This window comes from Leptonotus elevatus, chromosome 6, assembly GCF_054856555.1.
Source record: "Leptonotus elevatus isolate MCC_2025b chromosome 6, RoL_Lele_1.0, whole genome shotgun sequence".
NCBI classification, from domain to species: domain Eukaryota; kingdom Metazoa; phylum Chordata; class Actinopteri; order Syngnathiformes; family Syngnathidae; genus Leptonotus; species Leptonotus elevatus.
The window spans coordinates 20,111,428-20,137,055 of NC_141244.1; the positions used below are offsets into that span (position 1 = coordinate 20,111,428).

At 38.4% G+C, this 25,628-nt stretch overlaps 3 protein-coding genes across 4 annotated transcripts; 1 reads left to right on the plus strand and 2 right to left on the minus strand.

Moving 5' to 3' along the window:
• Positions 1 to 2,418: 2,418 nt before the first annotated feature.
• sh3bp5b (SH3-domain binding protein 5b (BTK-associated)) lies at positions 2,419 to 13,552 on the minus strand. Its single transcript, XM_086079582.1, has 9 exons — positions 13,282 to 13,552; positions 11,745 to 11,807; positions 10,160 to 10,288; positions 5,697 to 5,861; positions 5,480 to 5,610; positions 5,320 to 5,362; positions 5,009 to 5,234; positions 3,728 to 4,096; positions 2,419 to 2,839 (listed from the first exon to the last, which is right to left on the minus strand). The coding sequence occupies exons 1-9, from the start codon at positions 13,345 to 13,347 to the stop codon at positions 2,625 to 2,627; spliced, it is 1,407 nt and encodes a 468-aa protein (XP_085935708.1). The 5' UTR covers positions 13,348 to 13,552; the 3' UTR covers positions 2,419 to 2,624.
• Positions 13,553 to 15,909: 2,357 nt separating this feature from the next.
• On the minus strand, positions 15,910 to 25,475 carry mettl6 (methyltransferase 6, methylcytidine). 2 transcript variants are annotated; one of them, XM_086078781.1, is made up of 7 exons: positions 25,237 to 25,475; positions 20,576 to 20,679; positions 19,584 to 19,829; positions 19,126 to 19,260; positions 18,777 to 18,947; positions 18,442 to 18,583; positions 15,910 to 17,760 (listed from the first exon to the last, which is right to left on the minus strand). In XM_086078781.1, the coding sequence occupies exons 3-7, from the start codon at positions 19,704 to 19,706 to the stop codon at positions 17,618 to 17,620; spliced, it is 714 nt and encodes a 237-aa protein (XP_085934907.1). In that variant the 5' UTR covers positions 19,707 to 19,829; positions 20,576 to 20,679; positions 25,237 to 25,475; the 3' UTR covers positions 15,910 to 17,617. The 2 variants fall into 2 exon arrangements, with proteins under 2 accessions (XP_085934907.1, XP_085934906.1); XM_086078780.1 differs by lacking the exons at positions 20,576 to 20,679; positions 25,237 to 25,475 and having other exon boundaries at positions 15,912 to 17,760; positions 19,584 to 20,173.
• Positions 21,234 to 24,595, plus strand: eaf1 (ELL associated factor 1). The gene is made up of 6 exons (XM_086078782.1): positions 21,234 to 21,532; positions 21,888 to 21,982; positions 22,065 to 22,201; positions 22,346 to 22,524; positions 22,982 to 23,218; positions 23,435 to 24,595. Exons 1-6 carry the CDS (start codon positions 21,430 to 21,432, stop codon positions 23,482 to 23,484), a joined length of 801 nt encoding a protein of 266 aa, XP_085934908.1. The 5' UTR covers positions 21,234 to 21,429; the 3' UTR covers positions 23,485 to 24,595.
• Positions 25,476 to 25,628: the final 153 nt, after the last annotated feature.

The window sequence follows — 25,628 nt, forward strand, 5'->3', positions numbered from 1 at the left end:
TAGGGTTTTTAATGATGGGTATGGTTTTAAATTTGAGAAATGTTAGTTTGAAAGTAGGGTTAGCGTTTTAAAGTGTTACGCCCAATTCACACCGCATGCATTGCGTGACCTTTCTGTGTACGGAAATGTGCATCCGCCAGACCACAAGATCACGGGGGTTCACGCTGGAGAGTTGAGTTCACGCGATAACAACTGTATATCGAGTCCTATTGGGAAATAATAGCCACACTTGCCTGTTGTCACCTGATCGATATGCTTTTGGACATTATTTCTATTCTGGGACTTCTACCATGGCTCTTCTCCTCTACGTTTTGTGTTTAAATAGTGTTATTTTGTCATGTTTAATTTATTCTGAGCTCGGTTTTTTTTTGTCTTAAATGTCCGACTCATGTCATGCTACGTAGTTAGCTAGCTCCCCCCTAAAAAATAGTTCGCAAACTGATTTATTTTGAAATATACCTGATCTGCCTTGATGCCGAAAGCTCGACTTCCCCTTCGGCACTTATCTTTTTTCTTTTCTTTTTTTTTTTCAGTTTCATGAAAATCCGCATGCTGCGTCCCGATAAAATGGAACGCTTGCGGAAACCTTCCAAAAGTCGGGGTTTAAATGAGAGTTTGTAATTTACACTGATTAGGATCACATATAACCACAAAATGTGATTTATTGTCATGTTCACCTAACTGGAAATGCAAAGTTGACACACTCGGTAGTCATTTTATTTTTCCACGTTCTCGTGAGGTCATGTCACGTGACCCTCCTGGTGTTTTGTGCATCGTGACAGGGTCAGTCTGTCAGTTCGGACAAGTTGCAACGTGAGCGTGTCACGTCATGTCACGTGACTCCTTTCGTTACAAACAGGAACGTTTTGTTGTCTTGTGACATCATCATAGTGAGGTTTTCTTTATCGCACGTGCCCATACAAGAAAAAACTTTACAAAACAAGAAACCGATTGAAACAAGTGTTACAGTAAAGTGAAAGTAAACTACCTGGGAAAAAACATGTTGACTCATCAGCTGACACAACTTTGTTACTATAGCGACAGCCTGCCTCAGTGCCTCACCTCCTCACCCTAATCTTGTACTTTCTTTGAAACTCTACCCTTTCATTAAAATCCGTATAAAAGACATCCAACTGTAACCCTGCCTTGAAACCCCATACTGGACTTTAACTCATTAACTCCCATTGACGGTTAGAGACGTCAAAATTCATTTTAACTACTTCCATTAGTTTAACTTTTTTTTTTCACTTTTGCTAACAAGAGTATGAAAACCTAGAATTTTTTTAAATTGTTCATTTAGAACAGATATAAAATTTGTGAGTTAACTAGTGAAATCATGCAATTATTTGCGATTAAAATTTTTAATCGCCTGATGCTCCTAATTTTTAATCTTTTCTATTTAATTTTTTTAAATTATTTAAAAAAAAAAATTCTAATTCTTTGAATTATTTTCATTTTTAATCTTTTCTTTAAAAAAATATTTTTTTATAAAAAAAAAAATATTTTCAATAATCTATTCTATTAAAAAAAATATTAAGAAAAACAATTTGAGCTAAAAATATATGTGTATCTATACATATATTAAATTTTATTTTTTATAATCTTTTCTTTAAAAAAAACAAACATTATAAATTAGGGGCGTCTGGCGATTAAAATTGACTTCTCTAGTTAACTCACGATTAATCACAAACTTTATCTGTTCTAAATGTACAATAAAACATTTTTTTTCTAGATTTTCATACTTTTAAAAGTGGAAAAAAATGTTAAACTTATCTAAAGCCGCGAATGGCAGTGAATGAGAAACAAATTTAGAAGCCTATCCTCACTTTACTCTAATTTGAAAACTTGAAACCATACCCTTTTGATTGAAACATTATCCCTGACTTGAAGTCCTGATTTAATCCGAATAACCTTGGCATGAAACCTAATTTGAAACCCGACTTTATTACCATACGACATGCGGGCCGAGACATTTGAATATTTGTGCGAGAGCGATGCAGATCACCGACTCAATATTTTAGTGTATCATTTCTTTCGAATTTTATGACCATATCATATTTACATATCGATAAGCATACGCGAGGCTGTAAAAATGTGCAAATATCATCAAAATGTGTGTGTGTGTGTTGGGGGGAATTTTATGTTTGGTCAAAAGTATTGGGACACCTACAAGGTGTGAAATGCCAAGTTGGGTACATGAAGATGCAATTGAGGTGTTTGATGAAATTACGCCACCTTTGGGAAGTCAAATGTAAAATTAGATTTTTGACTGAAAACGATAAAAAAAAAAAGAAGTGTTTTTGGGGCAAGTACTGGGACACATCCAAGCTTTTGCATCGGGAACTTAACTTACTCGGCATCAGCAACTGTAAGGATGCAACATTAAAGACATCTTGTTCTCGAAATTTAAAACGGGACTTTCCAACAATGCAACATTTTCTTTATTCAACATTCAATTGACAACACTTGCTGCTAGCTTCCATCTTAGTGGAATAAATCAAGAAGGATGATAAAACACAAAAACGGATGAGGAGGTTTTTTTTTTTCCATTTGTTTCGTAAAAGTACAGTATTGTCCCCATCGTTGTCTTTCATAGTCAATCCAAATGTTCTTGTAGTGGGTCTTCACAGTCCTTTGACCACCACGGCCTTCGGAGAAAAATTGTCCATATTTTTAGCATCGCTACGTTGGCGTCGCAGGTTGAGGAAGCTGAAGCGAGCCTCCAGGTTGAAGCTCCTCTTGGTGGCGGCCATCGCGCTGCCGCTGTTGTTGTTCTGGTTGTTGTTGATGACGGTCGGCCCGTTGTCCAACGTCACCTCGGCGCCTTCCGCACGCTCACCTGCGACGCAAGGAGGGAAGGGTCGGAACCCGGGTCAGGGACCACGAATTGCACAAACGCAACCATACACAATTTGTTGTATTGGGACGCCTGCAGTTCCATTTTAACTCATTCACTGCCATTGACGGCTATAGACGTCAAAAATTCATTGGAACTATTTCTATTAGTTTAACAATTTTTTCCACTTTTGTTAACAAGAGTATGAAAACCTAGATTTTTTTTATTGTACATTTAGACAGACATTTGTGATTAATCGTGAGTTAACTAGTGAAGTCATGCGATTAATTACGATTACAAATTTTAATCGCCTGATGCCCCAAATTTTTAATAACCTTATCTTTTAAAAAAAAACATCTGTTTAATTTGTAATGTTTTTTTAAAGAAAAAATTATAAAAAAATTAAGGGCGTTTTTAAACGTAATTAATCGCATGACTTCACTAGTAAAATTTGTGATTAATCGTGAGTTAATTAGTGAAGTAATGCGATTAACTACAATTAAAGATTGTAATCGCCTGATGCGCTTAATTTTTTCTTTCTTTTTTAAATCGCATCAGGCGATTCAAATTCTTAATTGCAATTAATTGCATGACTTCAATAGTTAACTCACAATTAATCACAAATTTTACATCTGTTCTAAATGTACACTAATTGTTTTCTAGGTTTTCATAATCTTAACAAAAGTGAAAAGAATGTTAAACTAATAGAAATAGTTCAAATGAATTTTTGACGTCTATAGCCGTCAATGGCAGTGAATGAGTTAATGTAGAACAGGAAGTACTGGGAGTGAAGAAAATATGGACCCCCCAAAATCCGACAAAAGTGTAGAAAATTGACAAAAGTATGAAAACACAAGAAACTGGACCAAAAACAGACAAAAGCCCACTCACCTCTCTCCAGCTCGCACTCAGGCGACGACGCCCCGCTGCACTCGCTTCGAGGGCCGAGCACGGGCGAGATGAAGCCGAAGTCCGACAGGGAGATGGAGCTGGGCAAGTCCAGGCTGCAGGGCCTGGAGGGGGGCGAGGACGAGGACGAGGAGCCGGATGGAGTCGGTGACGGACAGGGGGAGGAGGAGGAGTTGGCGAAGGAAGAGGAGGAGTTGGCGAAGGAAGAGGAGGAGGTGGCGAAGGAACACGGCGACTGGAGCTCCTGAGGGCTGCTGGGAGAAGAACCGAGACTGCACGTGGAACGCGAGTCTTCCTCGGACGCCGCGCTGCCGCCGTTGCGCGCCTCGTCGTCGAAACACACCGACATCACTGTTTGGGGGGGGAGAAATGGATGGATGAGGTTTTTCCCCGCTACACTTAAACGCACCTTCACTAGTAGCTACATAAAATGGCTAGCTGTTTTGACAAAATGGACGCTGAATGCTGATCCTTTCTAATTCACAGACCAACACACCTTCAATTTACTAGTTATTAAATCAATGTTTCTAACTGAAATGACATCATGCGGGTGACGTTCCAGACCACTCCCACAACAAGAGAAATCTTCAATAGGCATGTTTTTAATTGCTTTTGCGACACTTAATCTTTTTTAAGGTCCTTAACTCATTCGCTGCCATTGACGGCTATAGACGTCAAAAATTCATTTGAACTATTTCTATTAGTTTTCCATATTTGTTAATAAGAGTATGGAAACCTTTAAAAAAAATTACATTTAGAACAAATATAACATTTGTGATTAATCGCAAGTTAATTATTGAAGTCATGTGATTAATTCGATTTTTTTTTTAAATAATTGATTTTACTAGTTAACTCACGATTAATCACTAATTTTATATCTGTTATAAATGTACAATAAAAAAAAATCTAGGTTTTCACACTTGTTAACAAAATTGGAAAAATATATATTTTTTATTTTTGACGTCTATAGCCGTTAATGGCAGTGAATGAGTTAAAAACCCTTAACATAATACACATTTAAACTCAACAAGAGAGAGCAAAGGCAAAGGATAACAAAAATATCATAGTAAAAAAAAAAGAGAAAAAAAGTGCTTTTTGTTGGCTTAGAAAGCAGGATTGAAGAGGATGTGACATTTCATAGTCTTAAGCAAAACTAGGTTGATCTGAAATTTAAATATTTCCTTCCAACCATTATCTGAAAATATATTTCATCATAATCTGGATTATTTGTTGTACTGGAAAATTTCGTCATATTCATCTTACTGGAAATGCCGTCGGACTCCATCTTGAAGCCGGACGATTGGTCCCCGTTGCCGCCTTGGCCGTCGCCCTCTGCGCCGACGCCCCGCCCCCGTGGGCCCATGACGGAGCTGCGACGGCGCTCGTGGATCTCGTCCGAGATGGCCTCCAGGTTCCCGAGCGCCCCCTTGTACTCGGCCTTGGCCTGCGACAGTTTGGCTTGATGTTCGTCCACCGTCTTCTTCAGGTTCTGTTCGGGAGAAAAATGGCGGTACGGTCACCGTTGGACGGTCGGCTTCAGGTTTGAATGAAATAAGACTGAGCTTGTCGTGTACCTCCAGCTGCAGGTAGAACTTGGCTTTCATCTCAAAGTAGGGCCTGCGGAAACGGAGATGATGTCACAGAAGGAAAACACAAAACAGGAAGTTGAAAATTTAATTAGTTGAAAATAGACAAACATGAATCTGAAGACTGATTTTTTTTCATTGTTCTTACTTTGACTTGCTGATGGTGCGTTTGAGTTTCTTCTCCAGCTGCTTCATGCGAGCGATGGCCGCCGCGTGCTTGGCCGCCGTCTCCTTGTGCGCCGCCTCGCTTCGGACCTTCTCGTGCTCCGCCTCCAACACCTGCGAGAGCCAATCGCATCTCATCAGCACATTCTCCGTACAAAAATCCACTCATGGAGGCCAAAGGGGGGGGGGCGGCTGCTGACCCGCTGCGTGGCGTGGTTGAGCATCTCCTGCCAGGCCGAGTCAAAATGGCGGCGGTCCTCCTCTAGGAGGCGCTGCTCAGCCAGCGAGATGGTCTCCTTGGCGGCGCGAAGGACCTCGGAGGCTCTCTGGAAGTCCTGCGTGGCCTGCTGGGCCTCCAGCTGAGCCTGAAAGGCGCACAAGCCACATGTTTGCTCGATTGTGACCCGGCGGATCAACAATTCTGGAGGATTTGAGCCCAAATTGACAGAGAAGAAAGAAATCTCTCCTGCTAAATCACTCCCACATCTGCCAAACCGCTGACATCATCACATGCTCCATGTAAGTCAATTAGCGCCGCTGGTTAGCGTGTAGCGTGACGCCAACAACCGCCGCCTTGTTGCAGTCATGTGGTTGGAGGCTACCTACACTCGCCGCCGTTGTCCGTGCGGACCCGGGGCCAGCTGATGTCGTCAAAAAAAAGCAAACGCTGACGTCTCAAAATGTGTTGCTGTGGTCGGATTTTGCCGTGAGCGCGTTGTCGTTTACAGTTCGGGCGCCAGCTGCAGTTTTTCCAATGATTTTTTCGTGCAGAAATAAGAAAAACAATTTGAGCTAAGCTAGCGAGCAGATGACAAAAACGAGCCTTTTTCTTCTTTGTCCCAGTTTGTTCTCAGAGTGGCTTGTTAGCTTCACACCAGAAATTCTGTCTTCATAAATAGCAAAGGAAAATAATCTGTGGCTGCTTTTCTTCCAATGGAAATGCGGCCTCGGTCGAGGGGAAGAGAATTAGCAACAGTTCAAAATGGAGGGGTGTCAGGTGATTAAAATTTGTAATCATAATTCATCGCAAATTTTATATCTGTTCTAAATGTACAATAAAACATTTTTCCCAAGTTTTCAAATTCTTGTTAACATAAAAGTGGAGATTTTTTTTTTAATTCATAGAAATATGGCTTCACCTTTTAGTCATTGATACAGTAATTTTATAATTCATAAAATTGAGTTAAAATTAAAAAGATGTACTGTACTGTAAAAAACGAGTGTAATATTGATTTGTGTTGTCATTTTCTGCCACTGGATGGCATAATTGCATTCGTAAGACATTGGTGACAGCTCAGTGCATTTATCTCATCTTTAACATGAAGTAGCTTGTTAAATTGTGCACATTTAAAAAAACGGTAAAATACAACTTGATCCCCGTCTCCACAAATATATGCATTATTATCGCTAAACTTTCGGCTTCGTTGCGACTGGAATTCCCCCACGACAGGCTTTCCAAGGAAGGGGCGGTCATTAATCGCGCGTTAAAAAAAAATTCAGTGGCGTTAGAGGAACTTTAAATGAACTCAAAATTAACACACTAATTTTGACACCCCTGTTTAAAATAGCAGCAGGCATTTAAACAGGGGTGTGCAGACTTTTTCTACCCGCATATAATAATATCCCAGGCTGTGTGCAAAAGGCAAAGGCAATAAAATGCTGACTGTACGCTTGTTTGTGTAAGAGAGCCATGGATTCTTATTACTGGCGTGACTTTGCCGTGTGACAAAAAACAGGTCAAGTGAAAGGACAAAAGAAGGAAGTGGGATGCCAATTTCACAGCAGTGCACTCGGCAGAACAAACGCTGGCAACTTTCACTGGTTAGCTTCATGGCGCTGACCCGAATGAGTCAACGCGCATCTTCATCTCTTCTCCCAGCATGCAACATACACGACCGCAATGCTAATGTCAGCGCCAGTTGAAATATAACATTCTTTCTTGTGAAAAGTATGTGTTAAATGTTGAAACATGGCTGAGTTCAGCCTCCTTAAGCCTGGTTAACTTTGCAACATGAACATTTCGTTTGAAGCGGCCATTTTAGGGTCATGTAAGCCGTTTCTAAATATCCTTCTAAGACATTTGTCCGGGAGATTTTTTCCCCATTGCTGCCAAATTTGAACCAATTAGCCTGAAAGCATAATTGAATAAAGACTGTTTTGAATATTTTTGGGAAACAAGAAAAAAAAAATAGAACAAATTCAAACAAGTAGTGTCCACTTGTGAGGATTAGCTGGGCGATGAAGAATCTCCGCAAATAAAAAATTATGCTAATAGGCTAACAATATTAGCCAGATGCATAATGATAAATCGCAGATTTGTCATTATTAACTTGTTTACTGCCATAAATTCATAAAAAAAAGATTATTAAAAATTAAAGACAAGAGGCGATTAATATTTTTAATTGTAATTAATCGCATGACTTCACTAGTTCACGATTAATCACAAATTTTACATCTGTTCTAAATGTACAATAAAAAAATTCTAGGTTTTCATACTAAAAATGTAACTAATAGAAATAGTTAAAATTATTTTTTGATGTTTATAGCCATCAATGGCAGTGAATTAATAAAAAATAAATAAATAAAAGATTAAAAATTAAGGGCGGCAGGCGATTAAAGTTTTTAATCGTAATTAATCGCATGATTTCACTAGTTAACTCGCGATTAATCACAAACTTCATATCTGTTCTAAATGTACAAAACATTTTTTATTGGTTTTATGCAATTGTTAAAAAAGTGAAAAACATTTTTAACTAATAGAAATAGTTCCAATTAATTTGTGACGTTTATAGCCGTCAATGGCAGTGAATGAGTTAATAAATAAGTGAAAAGTAAATAGTAAAAATAAACATGTTGTCCTGCATACATTCCGACGTGACTCGGATTTCCTTCATACCAGTTCTTTCACTAAAGTTGATCACTCTTCTTCTACGAAGCCTCTCGCGCTAATTCCAAGTGTTTCTTCTAGCGACAATTCCAAACTTCCAAACTGCATCCAAGGTTGACTCCCCACAGCGGAAAACTCACAATGGCCAATTTGCTGGCAGCCAGAAGCTGATATGCAACAACACAATTCTGGATTTGATCTTCCAGCGGGAATTGAGGTCAAACGCCCCTAGCGACGACGCCACCTGCATTATCTCCATACACAAGCCTCCCCCCCCCTTTTTTATTATCACACTGACAGTGATGGAAGACGGGAGCGCGAGAAGAAATAGCGGGCAAAGCATTGAAATCGAAGTTGCCGGTGGAATTGAGACAAGGAGCCTCAGTGCCGCAGCCAAGATATTTTTATCTGCCGCAAACAGCATGAGGGAGTCGTGTCTAATTGAGTCGAGGCTGCTTTGCGTGACGCCATGTGGGCCATCAAAGGCATCAGCGCAAAAAACAACAAGTGATTTTTTTTAGATAAATAAAAAAATCTATAAAAGACTTCAGAGATCACAAGGATTTTATTGTTGTCGCATCGCTTCTAATTTTTCACTTCTGGAGGGTCAACACAAGGTGAATGACCGGCGGCTACATTTTCGCGAGAGACGCTATTTAAGCTAACATGCTGAATTACAAACGTGAAGCAGCTTTGAAGGTGGAAAGTGACGCGGTAACGTCGTCATTCAGCTCAAATAAAGCCAAACTGTGACACTCTTCGACTTTTCCTCGTCCTCCTTGTTAAAGTTGAATGTTACGATGCAGCATTTTTTCTAAGACTTTGGCCTCAAAGTACTTTGCAACGGCAGGTGGTGACAACCAACCATAAAATGTCCAACAAACAACAGGACAGATGATCAAATCTACTGCACAGTCATGTGCTTCACTTACTCATCGTGTCTGAAAAAAATATGTATATATTTTTTTAACTCATTCACTGCCATTGACAGCTATAGACATCAAAAATTAATTTGAACAATTTCTATTAGTTTAACATTTTGTTCCCACTTGTTAACAAGAGTATGAAAACCTAGATTTTTTTGTACATTTAGAACAGATATAAAATTTGTGATTAATCATGAGTTAACGAGTGAAGTCATGCGATTAATTACGATTACAAATTTTAATCGCCTGATGACCCAAATTTTTAATAACCTTATCTTTAAAAAAACAACATCTGTTTGATTTTTTACGGGTTTTTTTTAAAGAAAAAATTATTAAAAAATTAAGGGCGTCGGGCTTTTACAATTTTTAAACGTAATTAATCGCATGACTTCACTAGTTAACTCACGATTAATCACAAATTTTATATCTGTTCTAATACAAAACATTTGTTTCTAGGTTTTCATACTTTTGTTAACAAAAGTGGGAAACTATGTTAAACTAGAAATAGTTCAAATGATTTTTTGACGTCTATAGCCGTCAATGGCAGTGAATGAGTTAAGTGTCTACCAACTCACCACTAAAATACGGAATATCGTTTCATTTGTGACAGCGAGTTATCACCAATATACCGCGCAACCCTGCTATTATACAGCATATGAAATACCAAAACACACAATGAGAAAAAGGAAGTAACTATTGTGGACTTTCCAGTTTAAACTAACTTCTGCATTTCACAAGAATGAAGGCACCGAAAGCCAAAATCTTTGCGTGTCGATTTAAAGTGGAATATATATATATATATATATATATATATATATATTTTTTTTTTTTTTTTTTTTTAACAACGGACCTGTCGGGCAAGCCGTCGAGCCTCCCAGTAGGGCTTGGATTCGTCCACCGTTTTCCCGATCTTGTTGAGGAGCTCGTCCAACTTGACGGTGGCCTCCACCAGGACCGAGCGGAACTTCTGACGGGCATCCTGACAAAACAAAGATTACTTCAGTTAGTCTAAAAGCGTGACATGCATACAACTAGTGGTACAATGGCTCCCCCTACTGGTATGCAAAAGAATCACTGAAACAAATTGCAAATGTTAGAGTGGCTTAAACTTTTTGGAATCCAGTATAGTACATTTGATAACTAAAATTCAGTTGTAATTAAGTATTTTTGTTTGTCTTTTAGAACATTTAGACATGTACACATTTCCACTAAGTTTAACTCATTCACTGCCATTGACGACTCTAGACGTCAAGAATTCATTTGAACTATTTCTATTAGTTTAACATTTTGTTCCCACTTGTTAACAAGAGTATGAAAACCTAGATTTTTTTTATTGTACATTTAGAACAGATATAAAATTTCTGATTAATTGTGAAGTCATGCGATTAATTATTATTAAAACATTTAATCACCTGACCCCCCTATTTTTTTTAATAATCTTTTTTTATTTTTAATAATCAACTCAATCATTTGGAGCCATTTTTTATTTATTTAAATTTGTCCAAATCCTCTGATTTCAGCATATCATCTGTAATTAACTGATTTCAGTAGTCCTTTGTTAAAAAAGAAAAGATTATTAAAAATGAGTGCCGTCAGGCGATTAAAATTTTTACTCGCATAACTTCACTAGTTAACTCACGATTAATCGCAGATTTTATATCCATTTTTCTAGGGTTTCATATACTCTTGTTAACAAAAGAGGAAAACAATGTTAAACTAATAGAAATAGTTCAAATGAATTTTTGACGTCTATAGCCGTCAATGGCAGTGAATGAGTTAATAAGCAATACATTTAACAATCATAATGATTAGTTATTAGGGTAAACGATTGCATGTTTGCTGACTTCACCAAGACATCATTTGGTCATAAAAGCGACGCGTGGGACTTTCACCTCTTTTATATCGTCACTGACCTACAATCATAAAAACGCAAGACGTGGCACCAATTGCTCACAGCTTGTGGGAAACGGTTCAAATGATCAAGTTTTTCAAAAATTCAAGCACGGGGGTGCATGCGAACCATTATCAAAATTGTATTAATTGTAATTTGTTAATGAATTTGTGTGTGTTTTAACAGTATAATTAAACATACAATTTGAATAATATACCCTAAATACTACACTGTAAAAACAACAACCTTTTTTTGGATAAACCTTATAAAGTTCTATATTAATTGGTTATTTTCAAGAGACATTATTGTGCATGTACATTGAAAAAAACGTTTAATGCTGCAAGTAGGATCTATTATCAAGCTAAATTCATTCTAACTCAAAAATTATGCCACAGATGTGTCCAATCATTGTGGAGATTGTCCTGCTGCTGGACTTTTCATTTCCTAAGCATTTAATGAGGATTGCTTAACGCGAGTGCGACGATGCGGCACATCCATGCGAGCGCTATAAATAACCCGGAGCACTCCACGACACCATACTGACCTCCAGCGTCGTCTCACATCGGTTGATGTCGTCCGACGACCGGTTGAGTTGCTCCAGCTCGCCCTGCAAGACACGAGAGACCATATTGCCACATCATAATTTCTCCGCATTAATATTACACCGGCGGTTCATCATTAGCACACATGTTATTCTGCTTCTTTAGTTCAGGGCCACAAAAGAATTACATTTGTACAACAGTTGTTTACAGTCCCTCACATTTGTGCTGCCAAATGGATTTGTTCTGTTTTTATTACAGCAAGAATGAATTGGATTTCAAGTTGTATCCCAGAACGAAGTGTGTTGCGCTGTGAAGGATTATTTACGGATCCCGTTTGTCCACTGTTGATACAACAGCACATGTACATTAGAGAGACAGAAACGTGCAACGAGCAGGTGTGTTGGCGCTTCCTGTTTCGGCGACCACACAGAAGAAGTTCTTCTAAACTTCCTTTTTTTTTTTTACAGAACTAAATTGGAATTTCTTTTTTTGCTGTGCCTGGTATTTATTACACCACCAAATTTATATGCTATTATTTTAGACTGTAAGAAAATTGGATGAACCGTTCCTTGTTAGTTTTGTTTTGTTTTTGTTAAATTAAATACTAGATTCTATTTTCATTGAGGTAAACATTTTCCAATTAATACGATATGAGTTTCAGGCCATATCGCTAATATAAGTCTTATTGAATATACTACAAATATGAAATATTTACATATAATCTTACTTATATAAAGAATATGATCACATTTAAAAAATATATTTTTTACATACACTATTAATAACATGTGACGCAAGCAATAAGACTTGCTTTGCTGAAACTTTCAAAACCTTGAAAAAGGACTCGTTTTTAATGTTCTGAAGGTATGGCGTCATTTTCTGTAATGTTTGTAAATGTTTCTGTACATAGGGATTACTACACTGAATCTTGATTTGAAGAAAATTGTATATTGAACTGAAATCACATTATCTGACAGAAAAATCAAAATTAAAATATTTTCGTCAAATCGTTCAAGCAGTCCTACTTGTAATTTAATATTCATGCAAATTTGCGACCCCCCCCCCCCCCCTTATTAAAAAAAATCATTCACAAACACTTGGTACTATACAGTCAATAGTTTCCCACGAACATGCGAATTCATGGTACCAAACCGCGAGATTGCGGGGGTATATTTTCTACTTGAGAAGTAGTCTTTCTTCTTCTTCTTTTTAAAAATACAGTTCGCTGTATTTAACTTAACGTTGGTGTACATGTAATCCTTAGGAATTTTTGTTTATAAACATGTATTCAAATTCGTTTAATTTTTTTTATTTAACTTTAGGTCTAACGACACATTTTCTTCATTCGGTCGTCAGCTGTCATTCTAGTGTCGCATCTTAATTGGTGGAAGACACAAAATGGATGACAATCGTGTGAAAACAGCTTTAGGACGTCGTCATTTACGCCGGAGGATGATTTACAAACATATTTTGATGTTTAGGTTTAAAATAAGACGTAAGAATGGGGGGGGGGGGGGGGGGGTTCGGGGGATTCTATACCTGGATACGAGGGTCCACATCTTCATCCTCGTAGTCCGCCTCGTCGTCACAGCGATGGGGGTCCATTGTTCGAAACCCGACAAAGAGCCAGCCCACAGTAGCCTACGTGATGAGATGCTCAACAAGTCGGCCCGACGAAGCACATCACGCTTGCCTTTTTTATTTCTTCTCTCCGAACACGACGGAACCGAAGCGGGCCTGGACTGTGTTCTTCTCCTCCCGTCTTCTTTGCTCCACACTGCCGCTCAGTGCTGAAATAAATGACCTGAATTTTGTGACTTCTCTTCTTTTGTGAGATTATTGACCCGCCTTTTCCGGTCCTCGCTTTATTTGACAGCTCATTATTGCTGTCAATCTGATGACGAACTCTGGTAACGCCTTCTTATTTGCATACAGTCCACCATTATGTTAATTAGCTTCTTAAAGGCAAAGTGCACATTTACTAAAAGCTTGACTACGCACACAATCTCTTCAGTAAAACAGAAAAACGTTTTCAGAGATTTTCATTAAACATTTTTTTAAAATTGTGATTCATAACTACTTAAGTGTATTGCATTGACTTTAAGGGGGATTGTTTGTTGGACTTTTTTTCAGTATTTTTTTTTCTGTTTTATGAAATCATTCATTTTCAGTTATTACGCAATATTTATTGTTCATATATTTTTTTATTTACCCCGTTTTTCTGAATATATTTTTTTTTTAATGAGAGGGAATTACAAAAACAAAAATTCTGCTCGTGTTGGGAACATCCAAAAACGTTTTTTTTAATCTGGTAAATGAAATGGTTTAAAACAGTTCAACTCAACTCAACTAGTTTTATTTATTGAGCACTTTAACAACAACCACAGGTGTGTAAGCACTGTGTAAAATAAAATCCATCTCTACAACTGCGTGCTGTCTTTGCACGCTTTCAGCGATCATCTTCAACTATACAAAATAATTGAAAAACACATAACCGAATTTACGTTACACACGCTTTAAAGATACAGTACACCTTTTATCGTTCTGACACTTCATAAGGAAACCATTGATGAGATCCAATAAACAAAATCTGCTTTAACTTAAAATACGCATTGAACATGTTAATTACTGTGGTTTGCACCTGTAAAACAGTGTTTAGTGACACGTATGAAGTAAGCAGCTTCAGAGTGGCAACATGTAAGATAAATAAACGGTAACTTATATAACGCTAAAATAAAAACAATATAGGCTTCAAATGAGCCTATGTTCATATTTTTCAAGCCTGTGTGCAATGGTGCCTCCGTGTACTCTTCCCAACTTCTTCAAATTGCGACGTTTTCTTTATTTTTATTCCTCTTTCTGTTCTTGAACTTTTTAATGAGATCACTTCTTCACACACAAATAGATAATGACTTCCTATCAGGAGCGCAGTGTGACTGTTGTTGCTGTTTGAACTTGGCCAAAATGGGCCATCTCACACACTAACATGCTCTCACACATCGTGCACACTGTACAATACCGTATGTATGTTCTCTGCATAGGCTTCTTATTCTTAGAAATGCAAACTGAAGACGCTTTGTGATGGCACAGCTGCGCTTTCGAAGGGCATCTCATCCAATTAGAGGCAGTACCCAGAAATGCGGAACTCGGTTAGCGCCATTAGCATCGCTTCCATATAGCCCCATTGGCAGCCATTACTGCTCGTTAGCGCTTGATCCAATTGTCTGTCTGGTGGACTGAGTTGCTTTGGTGTTGGCAAAATGTTGAAATGAGATTATGCGTGTGTGTACACACACACGTATCCAGTTTTAGGTCCATGTACTAGTAGTTTGTCTACTAGTGCACTCGAGTCTATTCTCCTAGTGTGCTGAATTGTCCTACTAGTGAGACAATACTAGTACCGTAGGTTATCAAGGATGCTGAATAAACGGCTTATCATGTGCGCACGTACGCAACGGATTGTAGTATGACAAAGAACACTTGCATATATATATATATTTTTTTTTTACATCAGATCTAAAAATACAACATGGCGACCTTTACACAGTCGAATAGACATGACGAGTTCTTTTACGGAGATAACAATGTTTACACTTTGAGGCTGAACAGTGTGTTCATTATGCTTGGGAAGGATTGAATGAATGAGAGACAACTTCTTTAAAAGAAACAAAAAAATGTAGGCTGAAAAGCTTTTTAGCACCTACCCTTTGCATATTAAAAAAAAACAGCAAAATATAAGTCAAACAAACGTGTTTAGAATTTTTTTTAAAAGAGCTTGTTTGTAGATACGATTTCCAAGTGACCCCAAACCTATGCACAGAAAATTACGACCTTATAGGATTAATTAGACTGACAGTGACATTTAATGTGCTTGTAGTTAGATTTAGCCTATTTAACTCATTCACTGCCATTGACGGCTATAGACGTCAAAAATTCATTTGAACTATTTATATTAGTTTAAAAAAAAATCCCTACTCTTGTTAGCAAGAGTATGAAAACCTATAATTTTTTTATTGTATTTGAACAGATTTTTGTGTGTGATTAATCGTGACTAGTGAAGTCATGCGATTAATTACGATTAAAAATCGTAATCGTCTGACGCCCCTAATTTTGAATAATCTTTAAAAATATATATATATTTTTTTAAATATATTAAAAATTAGGGGCATTAAGCGATTAAAATTTGTAATCGTAATTAATTGCATGACTTCACTAGCTAACTACCGATTAATCACCAATTTTATATCTGTTCTAAATGTACAAAAAAAATCTAGGTTTTCATACTCTTGTAAACAAAAATGGAAACAATGTTAAACTAGAAATAGTTCAAATGAATTTTTGACGTCTATAGCTGTCAATGGCAATGAATAAAAAAGCATTGCTTCGCTGTCGCTTCATCTGTAATTGCCAACAATTGCCTGCTTTGTGACCTCTTTAGCGAACGAGTTTTAAATTGACCGCGAGTGACGCACACCCGCTCTCCCTGATATTTAATTATTGGTTACTTCATTAAGTTGTTTTGCCTTCTTTTATGACCGAATGAATTGTCAATATGTCTAGTGTGGTATGACAAAAAAAAAGAGTCACGTGCTCATAAATTTACCTAACTTTTGAGCACAACTGTACATGTACAAAAGCTAAAGTACTGCTTAACACTATTCTAACAAATCTTCCTTAAATAGTAAGTGCAGTAAAGTGTTAATACTTTGTTACTCCCCACCACTGCAGACGATTTGTCCGTTTATCCGGAGAGACTTTAAAGTCTACACGCTAATCAAGGCATCCGATCTGCTCTTATTTCTACGTATCTATGTTAATCCATCCGACTGGCTCGGATCTTTCACGCTCTACTGGCCCCATAAAAGACAACTTCTCCATTTCTTCATGATGAACTACGCAAGTGAGAGAGAAAAAAAACCCAACACCTTGGGCGCTCTCCTTCGTGCGGGGAATAACAGGATGCGTGCTTGTGGTAACACGCCTCACGCGAAACACAGGAAAGGAGACAGGAAGTGTCTCCACCTCGTTTGACTCCAAGGTTGTGACAGGGTGATTTTGTGCCATCATGTTATGTGGCCTTAATGTTGGTCATCAACAAGTTCAAAGTTAATTAACACAAATTTCAAGCTGCTGAACTCATTTCTGCGTACACTTCAGAGTCGAAGGATAAAACTAGTATAGATCTATGGACTACTAGTACAGATAGATTAAAAAAAAAGGTCAATTTACACTTATACACAAGCTGTATACTGACAAGTGTCACGAGGGACAGAAGAAATGACATGACATAAAGTTACTTGAGTCAGCAAAATGCTCAAACCTGCACTTGCCTTTGCAGATGTTTTGAGGAAGTTATGCAACTGCAAAGTAAAAGCTTCAGGCAGGACCGGTCACATGACCTTCTGCTATGTTTCACTTCCTGTCAGCTTCCCCAGGATGACCCACGGGAACTTGTCAACTCAATAAAAACAGGACCGTTTGTTTTTACTCAAATTTATGACGTGAAGAGGTGAAATATCAATTCCATCCTTTCAACTTTTGTTTACAAGAGTGTGAAATCCTAGAATTTTGTTATTGTACATTTAGAACAGATATACAATTTGTGATTAATCGTGAGTTAACTAGTGAAGTCATGCGATTAATTACAATTTTTAAAAAAATTATCGCCGCTTGCCCCCAATTTTTTATAATCTTTTTTTTTTTTTATGAATTTATGGCAGTGAATGAGTTAATTTCCAAATCAACTACAATTATTTAAAAAAAACGGGACAACTGATGGATATGTTCCAAAATAAAATGAAAAATTTACAAAAACAAACAAAATACAACTTTGTCAAATATAAACAATCACTTTCAGAACTTTGACCATTCAGCGTCACGATTCGATTTTGATGAACTTGCTCTGTAAGAAAACTCTCGGCACGCAAAGTCCTTCTTTCTTGTTGACCGTCTCCCTCTGGACGTACTCGTTTGCGACGCAGCGGAAGCCCGCCTCCGAGAAGAGCGCCGCCAGGAAGTCTGGAAACACACCAACGCAGTGCATGCTGGGATGAGGCATTTGAGAAAAAAAATAAAGCGATAGCCACTGTAGAAGACGAAGATGCAAACTGCAGAAGACGCTGATGAATCTGACGTCACATGCATTTTATTGGGCTATGAAACCGTGAAAGGCAGTCCAGGTGCCGGCCAAATTTTTTGTGTGATTTTACTTTTTTATTCTAGCATTTTTGACATTTCATCCTAATATTTGTTTTTGTATTTTTCCCAAAAAAACCCCAAAAACATTTTCTCATATTTTTTCAATATATCCGCATTTATTTCCCAATTTTTTTTTTGCTGCATTTTTTCTCCCAGTATTAACCCCACCCCCCCTACACAACATATTTTTTTAAACATTTTTTCATCTGCTAGTTTTTTTTATTTTATATAAGTCTCAAATTTTTCTATAAATTTTTAATATTCAGGATACATCGGATTTTTAATTCTTTAAAAATATATTTTTATAGTCATCATGGAGTATTTTTTTTTTCTTTTTGCCCCTGTATTTTACTTGGAATATTTTTGCATTTATTTCTGCTTTTTATTAATTTTAAAATATGTGTCTAATATTGATCAATGGAGCGGCCGTTCAAGAAACTCCCGTGTCTGTGAATGCTGGTCTGTCAGCATTCAACCGTGAGGACGTGAACAAGTACGCACCTTTGGAGAAGAAGTAGGATCTGGTTCCATCCTGTCGCACGTAGAAGTTGTCTGCCAGCTTGCTGCTGGCTTTGAACCTGCGCATGGCGTGATCGTGCACGCCGTAGTCTCGGAAGAGAACGGCGCCGCCGGCTTTCAGCACCTTGGGAAATAACATGGAAGTGACGCTCACATACCAATCATATAGTGGATTATTATGCGTTTTAATTTTTTTTTTTATGTGTATATGTGGGAAGGATACAAATATTTGCAGCCCGTGAGTTTGGAGCACATCCCCAATGCGATAAACTGATTCACTGTATTCAAAATGGCCGCAGCCACAATTGCACTCGTACCCTGTGGATGTTGCGCACAGCCAGGGCCATCTTGTCAGGATGGATGGCGGACAGCACGAAGATGAGCGTGGCGGCGTCCACGCTCCCCTCGGGAACGTTGTCCCTCAGGTCGTCGTGCGTGAGGTCGCACTGGAAGACGGCGCAGCGCTCAGGGTGGCACAGTGGATTCTTCTGTTGGAGCAAACAACAAACATGTCATTCCTGCTCTTCATTGGGCACATATACAGTGGATTTAAGTCTACACACCCCTGTTGACAAATTAGACCTGGATGAAATACAATGACCTTCAGGCTTCTGCTCAAAAGCACATACATTTTGACTGTTTAAATAGTAAGTGGCGCGGGCTCACTTTGACAAAGTCAACAGCTCTTGGCGAGAAGTCGCAGGCGTAGACAAAAATGTTGCGCTCATCCTCCAGCAGAGGGAAGATGCAATTGCCCACGCCGCATCCCGCCTCCAGCAGGACTAACCTCTGCGAAACAGACTGCAAAACAAACGCGCCCAAAAAATCATTTACATATTGTGTTTCATTTATATTGTTTTAGAAGTTGTCGGACTTCATGGTACAGCATTTTTAATACTTTTTTGTTTTTTTAGTCACCAGTTGCAACTTCATCTTTAGCAAACCGTGACTGATTTTGAGGGTTAAGTGTACCTTTGTGACACAATTTTAAGAGAAACGACCACTTCCTATACCATCATCAATTACCAAGAAGCTTGTATGCACCAAATTTGAACTAAGCCATTCAAATCAAATCAAAATTTCAAACCATTTATTTGAGGCTTTGGCTTATTTTAATAACTCACCTGTCTGCACGTTTTGAGCTCGTCGAACTCTCTACTGGTCCAGTGTCTGTCTTTGAAGAAATTAGTGGTATTTCTTTTGTAGAACAAGTCCCAGTTCTTCTGCGCTTCTTTCTCCAGCTTCATCTGCTTGAAAGCGGAGACCAAATTCTGTTCTCCTTCGGCCTTTTCCTCCTGGCTCAATACTTGTTGGTTGACTTCATCCTTCACTCCGCCACCGTCGTTTTTATCACAAAGTGTGACGCTTTCCTTCAGGGGGAAAGTTTCATTCTTCGGCGCGGCCATGCTGCATTAAGACCTTCCCGTTGACTGTGTGCAATACTGCAGACAGCGCATATTTAATTTCTAGTAAATTACTCCACGGAGATCAGAAATGACGCAAATATTCAAGTCAAGACATTTTAAAATGTGCTGTTTTCAGGCATCCAGCTCCATGCTGTCCTTCAGGTTAAATGATCCGTGTTGAAACTAGTTCCGGAAGTCACAACCATCCATCTATGATTCAACCAGGCCACAAAATGATTTTATATTACTTCACTGTTTGATGTGTATCGTATTTCACTGATCACAAACATTTTACATGACTTTTATTTGCAATAGGATGCACTCGTGAGACCGTCATTACACCCCCCCCCCAAAAAAAAGTCCGTGTAGAAACTTCGCGACAGGTAGAGAATTCATTGTGTAAAAATATGTCATATTTTGAACAAGTGGTCTCCCTCATACAAAGTGTCTGTGTAGACTAAAAATTGAAAACTACACACTGTTGTGTTCACTGCATTAAAATAATTCTAGATGCATTGTATGCTTGATCTTATTAATTGTTTTAATCATATTTTGCAATAAAGGCGTCTGATAACGTCACATCACTCGTTGTCAAGCGCTTTAATCATAATGACTTATCGTCTTTTTTTATGCACACTTGCATCCACCACCAACTGTTTTGTATGTAGGCCTAAAGACCGTTAATAAGTCGAGAAAAAACATATATTTACGTCCTACTTACATCGTACACCGGTCGTATAACGTTGTGAGTATGAAGGAGTTGATACTTTTTGAAAAATACATTAGGTCTTCCTTGACGTTTAGGTGTAACTGCCTGCACAGTAGGGAAAACAACGTAAATATTCAGCAATAAACTCGTCAACAAATTTAGACACTTCACGTATTTTGCCAGCTTGGAAAATATGTTGTTTGTGTGCGTGTGTTTTAAATTATGTAGACATGTTGTTCAAAATACCTGTAGTACATTGGTGACCTCTAGTGGCCCAAAATTATACAACGTAAGCAGCTACTTAACATTGTAAGTAGGACTAAAATAGACAAAAATACTGTAGTAGGTAAAACAAGACTAAAATTATTATTATTATTATTATTAACACAAATACTAATCACATAGACAAACAAAAACACAATAATGGACATAAAATGAAATACAAAACTGAAAGTGTTTGAGGGGGGGTTAACAACAACATTGAATTACCATACAAACATTGCAAATATATAATTCTACTATAATTTAAAATGTAATTATATTCGTTGCAAATATTGGGTAAAACACGAACATTATACAAAAATACATAACACAATAAAAACAATACAAATCAAATTATGTACAGTTAAGTTTTTGTACTTTGACAGCTTGGACGAAAGGCGGAAGTGTCGTGGATTAGTGACGTTTGGGATGTTTTGCTAGCAGTTAGCCTCGCGGCTAACGTTATCGCAGCCGACTTAATGTTTGGAAAAGTTCGCTTATTTTACAAGCGTTTTTTTCCCTTTCGTTTTCGTGTGTGGAATTTGTGATGAGCGTCTGAACGTTCGGCTCCCGTGACGACCAGAAAAGGACAAGATGAACGGAAGTACGAACCCGTTGCTGGACAAAGAAGAACATGTTTTGAAGCTCGGGGAAAGCTTCGAGAAAAGGCCCAAGTCTTCGTTTCATACAATCAGATGTGAGTCAACAACCACTAAACCATTACATGCTTACTTATTGCATCAGAGCCATTAAGAAGATGAGAACATAATCATAATTGTTGACTGAAAAGAGTGGTAATATCATTCAGTTGTTATTGTTAGAACTGCTTCATACTACATACACTCTAGAGAAGATACTAAAACATTGGGAGGAAAATAGACAAAAATAAACAAACATTGAAAGACAAAATAAAAATGTTGGAAAAAGAGAAAATGTCACCAACAGGAAATAAAGCTATGTGATCATTTAAATTTAAGTCACTGCTATAAAAACAGCATATCTGACCTTTCTGTCACTGAACTAGTCATTTGAAATCTTTTTTGTTTGAAAAGATGATTTCAAACCGGCGTCCATCGACACCAGCTGCGAAGGGGAGCTGCACGTGGGCAAAGGAGACGAAGTCACCATCACGCTGCCTCACATTCCGGTACAATTCCTCAGACCCGTGTGCTTTTGCACTAGCTGGAAAAGTATGGTGAGAGTTTTATTGTCGTCGTCGCCGCTGGCAGGGTTCCACACCGCCCATGACGGTGTTTAAAGGCAACAAGAGACAGTATCAGAAGGACTGCGTGCTCATCATCAATCACGACACGGGCGGATTTGTCCTGGAGAAACTCAGCAGCAGCATCCAGGTCAAGAAAACCAGGTGAGTGGGCCACCGTCTGATTGATCACTGAATTAAGCATAGCATGCCAAAAGATGGCACCAAAGTTATCATTTTCAAAAAATAATGGTTGTCCACTATGGGGCAACAAAGATGCGGGCTAATATCGGTGACGCGTTTGCTCAGGGCTGAGGGCAGCAGTAAGATCCAAGCTCGCATCGAGCAGCAGGCGGTGCGGACCGCCCAGGCGGGGCCTCAATTCCGGGCCCCCACTAAGCCGGGCGTCGCCGCCAAGACGTCGCCGTCGCCCTCGCCCTCCAAGGACGACCCCTCGCCCGAGCCGCAACTGGACGACATCAAGAGAGGTGGGACTCTACTTGAGGACTCCAGTCACATGACTTGAGTCAGATTTAAGTAGCCAGTTGATCGGTTACACTTTATTAATGACTCGACTTAAATATTTTTCTAATAACAATGACAAAAACATGCCAAATTTAAATTAAATACATTGTGCCAGAGATGTTGATTATTAGATGTCTTGGCCCAGGGCAGATTAGGTTGACATGGCAACACATTGTAGAGGCTGAAATCTGATTGGACCCAGAAAAAAAAATCTACCCTTCACATAGGAAGAAATGCTAATTGAAGAGAATAGACTAACACTCTAAAAAATATTTTTTTCCCCCTTAAAATGACTTTTCTTGAATTTCTTTTTTGGGGGAAAAAAACAAAACACAAATGACCTTCACCTTGAAAAATAACCAATTGAGGCCTTTTAGTCGTGCTCAAAAGTGCCGAGTCATTTTTGCTTCTTTCCCGCAGAGCTGCGAGCCGAAGTGGACGTGATCGAGCAGATGAGCAGCAGCGGCAGCAGCTCGTCCGGCTCGGCCAGCGCGTCGCCCGCCGCGGGCGACAGCAGCGATGACGGCGGAGGTGGCGAGCGCGACGGCAACCGCCCGCCGGGTCCCGTTCCGTCTTCGCCGCCCGGCCGCCACGCTCTCGCCAATGGGGGCGCCGAGCGGCAGCCGGCCACCAACCACCAGCTCATCAACACACTCAGTGAGTCGCCCAAGTGGCAATATTCAGCTTGATTTAATTTCTCATATGGATAATTCATAAACAATGTAAAAAGGAGGGGGGGGGGTAAAGGAAATAAAGCTAAAGGAAAATAAACCAAATAATTTAAATGCTTTTTATTTTTATTAATATTAATTTAAATATTTGTTTACATGCATATTATGGCATTTTTTCCCCGCCTCGTGACGACGGCAACAGGAAGTGATCTTCAGCTCAGCGAGTCGGGCAGTGACAGCGACGACGACTGAACTGAACAGATGTGGACGGACAGACGGACCCCGCCCACCAGCGCCGGCTTGACTGTACTTTTTATTTTATTTATTTTTTATGAGTTTCCCACGCATGCAAGAAGATAAAGTATTTTTTTTTCCAGATGTCATAGATTTAATTTTGTACAAGAGAGACTTTATAGATGGAAGATTCTATATGAGAGTATGATTTATTTTCAATACATTTATTATTCAAAGCTATATCCTAGTCAGGCTTTAAATTAAAAACACTTTGAAAAGGGAAACGTAGGTTTTTGTTAATGTTTAATGACACTTTATAGTACAAAAGTGTTAACCACTATATCTTTATTTAAAAAAAAAAAAAAAGGTTTTTTTTTTTCCTACTCCAGTCAAGCTAAAAATGGAGTAAAAAAACAAGTGGAAATGCAGTCTATAAACAAGTTTGAAAAAGTATATATATAAAAAAACAAAACAAATTAGTGTTAATTCAAAGTCTTCATAGGGTTTAAAAAATACATTAAAAATTTTGAAACATTAAAAATATATATATTTACAAAGTAGGAAATTTTAATAACAGCCTGTGATGTGACTAAAACTAAGGGGAATTTGTCTTAAGGGGAATTTGACATTGCAATTTGATTTTAAAAAGTGATAATTAAGATTTTAGTGTCAGGAGACTGTTAGTGGCAAAAAACAATTTGAAACCAGCCAATGATATGATTAAATTACCAGTTCAATTAGTGTGGCTATTTTTTTTTATTTGGCACTTATATGTTAAAAAAATTGGCAAATTATTGAAGATGTTTAGCCTCAAATGAGAAAGCTGCAAAAAGGTTCATTTTCAACAGTGACGTAAAATTTTCTCGATTACAGTTTTGAGGGGAATTTGACATGTTTGTATGCAAAAAAATAATAATAATCCACTTAAAAAAATAACGTCTTTATTGGTGTCCTGTTAACTTGTTTTTCAGTTGTGTGTTTGTTCTCACCCTAAAGTATTTTTGGTATTTTTATTTCAGCTGTGATTTTTGTACAAAAATGGCAGCTGAGAGAACTCTAGTGGTAACACTTTGGCACTGCAGCTCATTTTTGTTGTACTCAGTTTGTTCAAATAAAACTGGTGAAAGTATGTTTGCTACTGTCCTATGTTATAGTTGTGTGTAGTTGTACCATAAGCTGTTGGGCAACTTTGGTATACTAAACATTAGCATTGATTAAAAGAAAAAGGAAAAAAGGATATCCAATACATGCTCTAACAGTTTAAAAAAATAAAATAAAATAAATATTCCATATTATTGTTAGTTAACTTAATAATCATGCACTAGTACACGTTGTGATTATGGGGTAGATGCCACCGACTTCCGGGTTTCATACGTTTCCGGCTTCTGCTGGCCGCGTTCCAACACTCGCACCCCCACCCCTGCGTCCCCACCGATGCTGTGGGAGCGAGCAGGGCGTCTCAGCTCAATGAAATGCTTCGGACAACCGAGACAGACACACTACACACTTGCACCAGTTCAACCAAGAGGCACAAAGGCGGAAGCACAAGTACCGGGACGCGGCCCACACGTCGCAAACCGGACCCGGAAACAAAGCTGATGTGTGAAAGTCCCGCCTCCCCCGTGGCGGACCCCGTTACAAGGGTCCTGTTGCTAACTAGTAGGATCCAGGCCTTCCTAACTAATAAGGGTAACAATATCCACATTGAACATACATTAATAATTAATGTCAATGAACTAACCATAGACAGAATTTTTTTTTTTGACTTACTTTTTGATGAATTCATTTCCTTTCCAGTCAGCAGCGTTTAGGACGGGTGTATGTAAATGCGGTGTGCGTTAGTTAAAATCAAAAATACTTATTCAATAAATAAAACTGCTGTTAAAAATCAAACGAACACAGACGCGGTTGACAATTGAGTTTTCCGTCCGAATTTTTCCTTCTCACAAACGCACTTGTTCCGATCAACTGAGCACGTTCACGAGGCCACGCGCGCACGGTTACAAGTGTTGGCCAATCCGCTGGCTGCAAAAGATCACGTGAGTAAACCCGGAAAGCAGGTGAATGGTTGCTAACGTGATTGTTTGAATTTATTGGTTTTTTGTTTGTTTTTTACATTGTCTACTGGTTCCTCTTAGAATGTTGGAGTGTGCTATGATAAA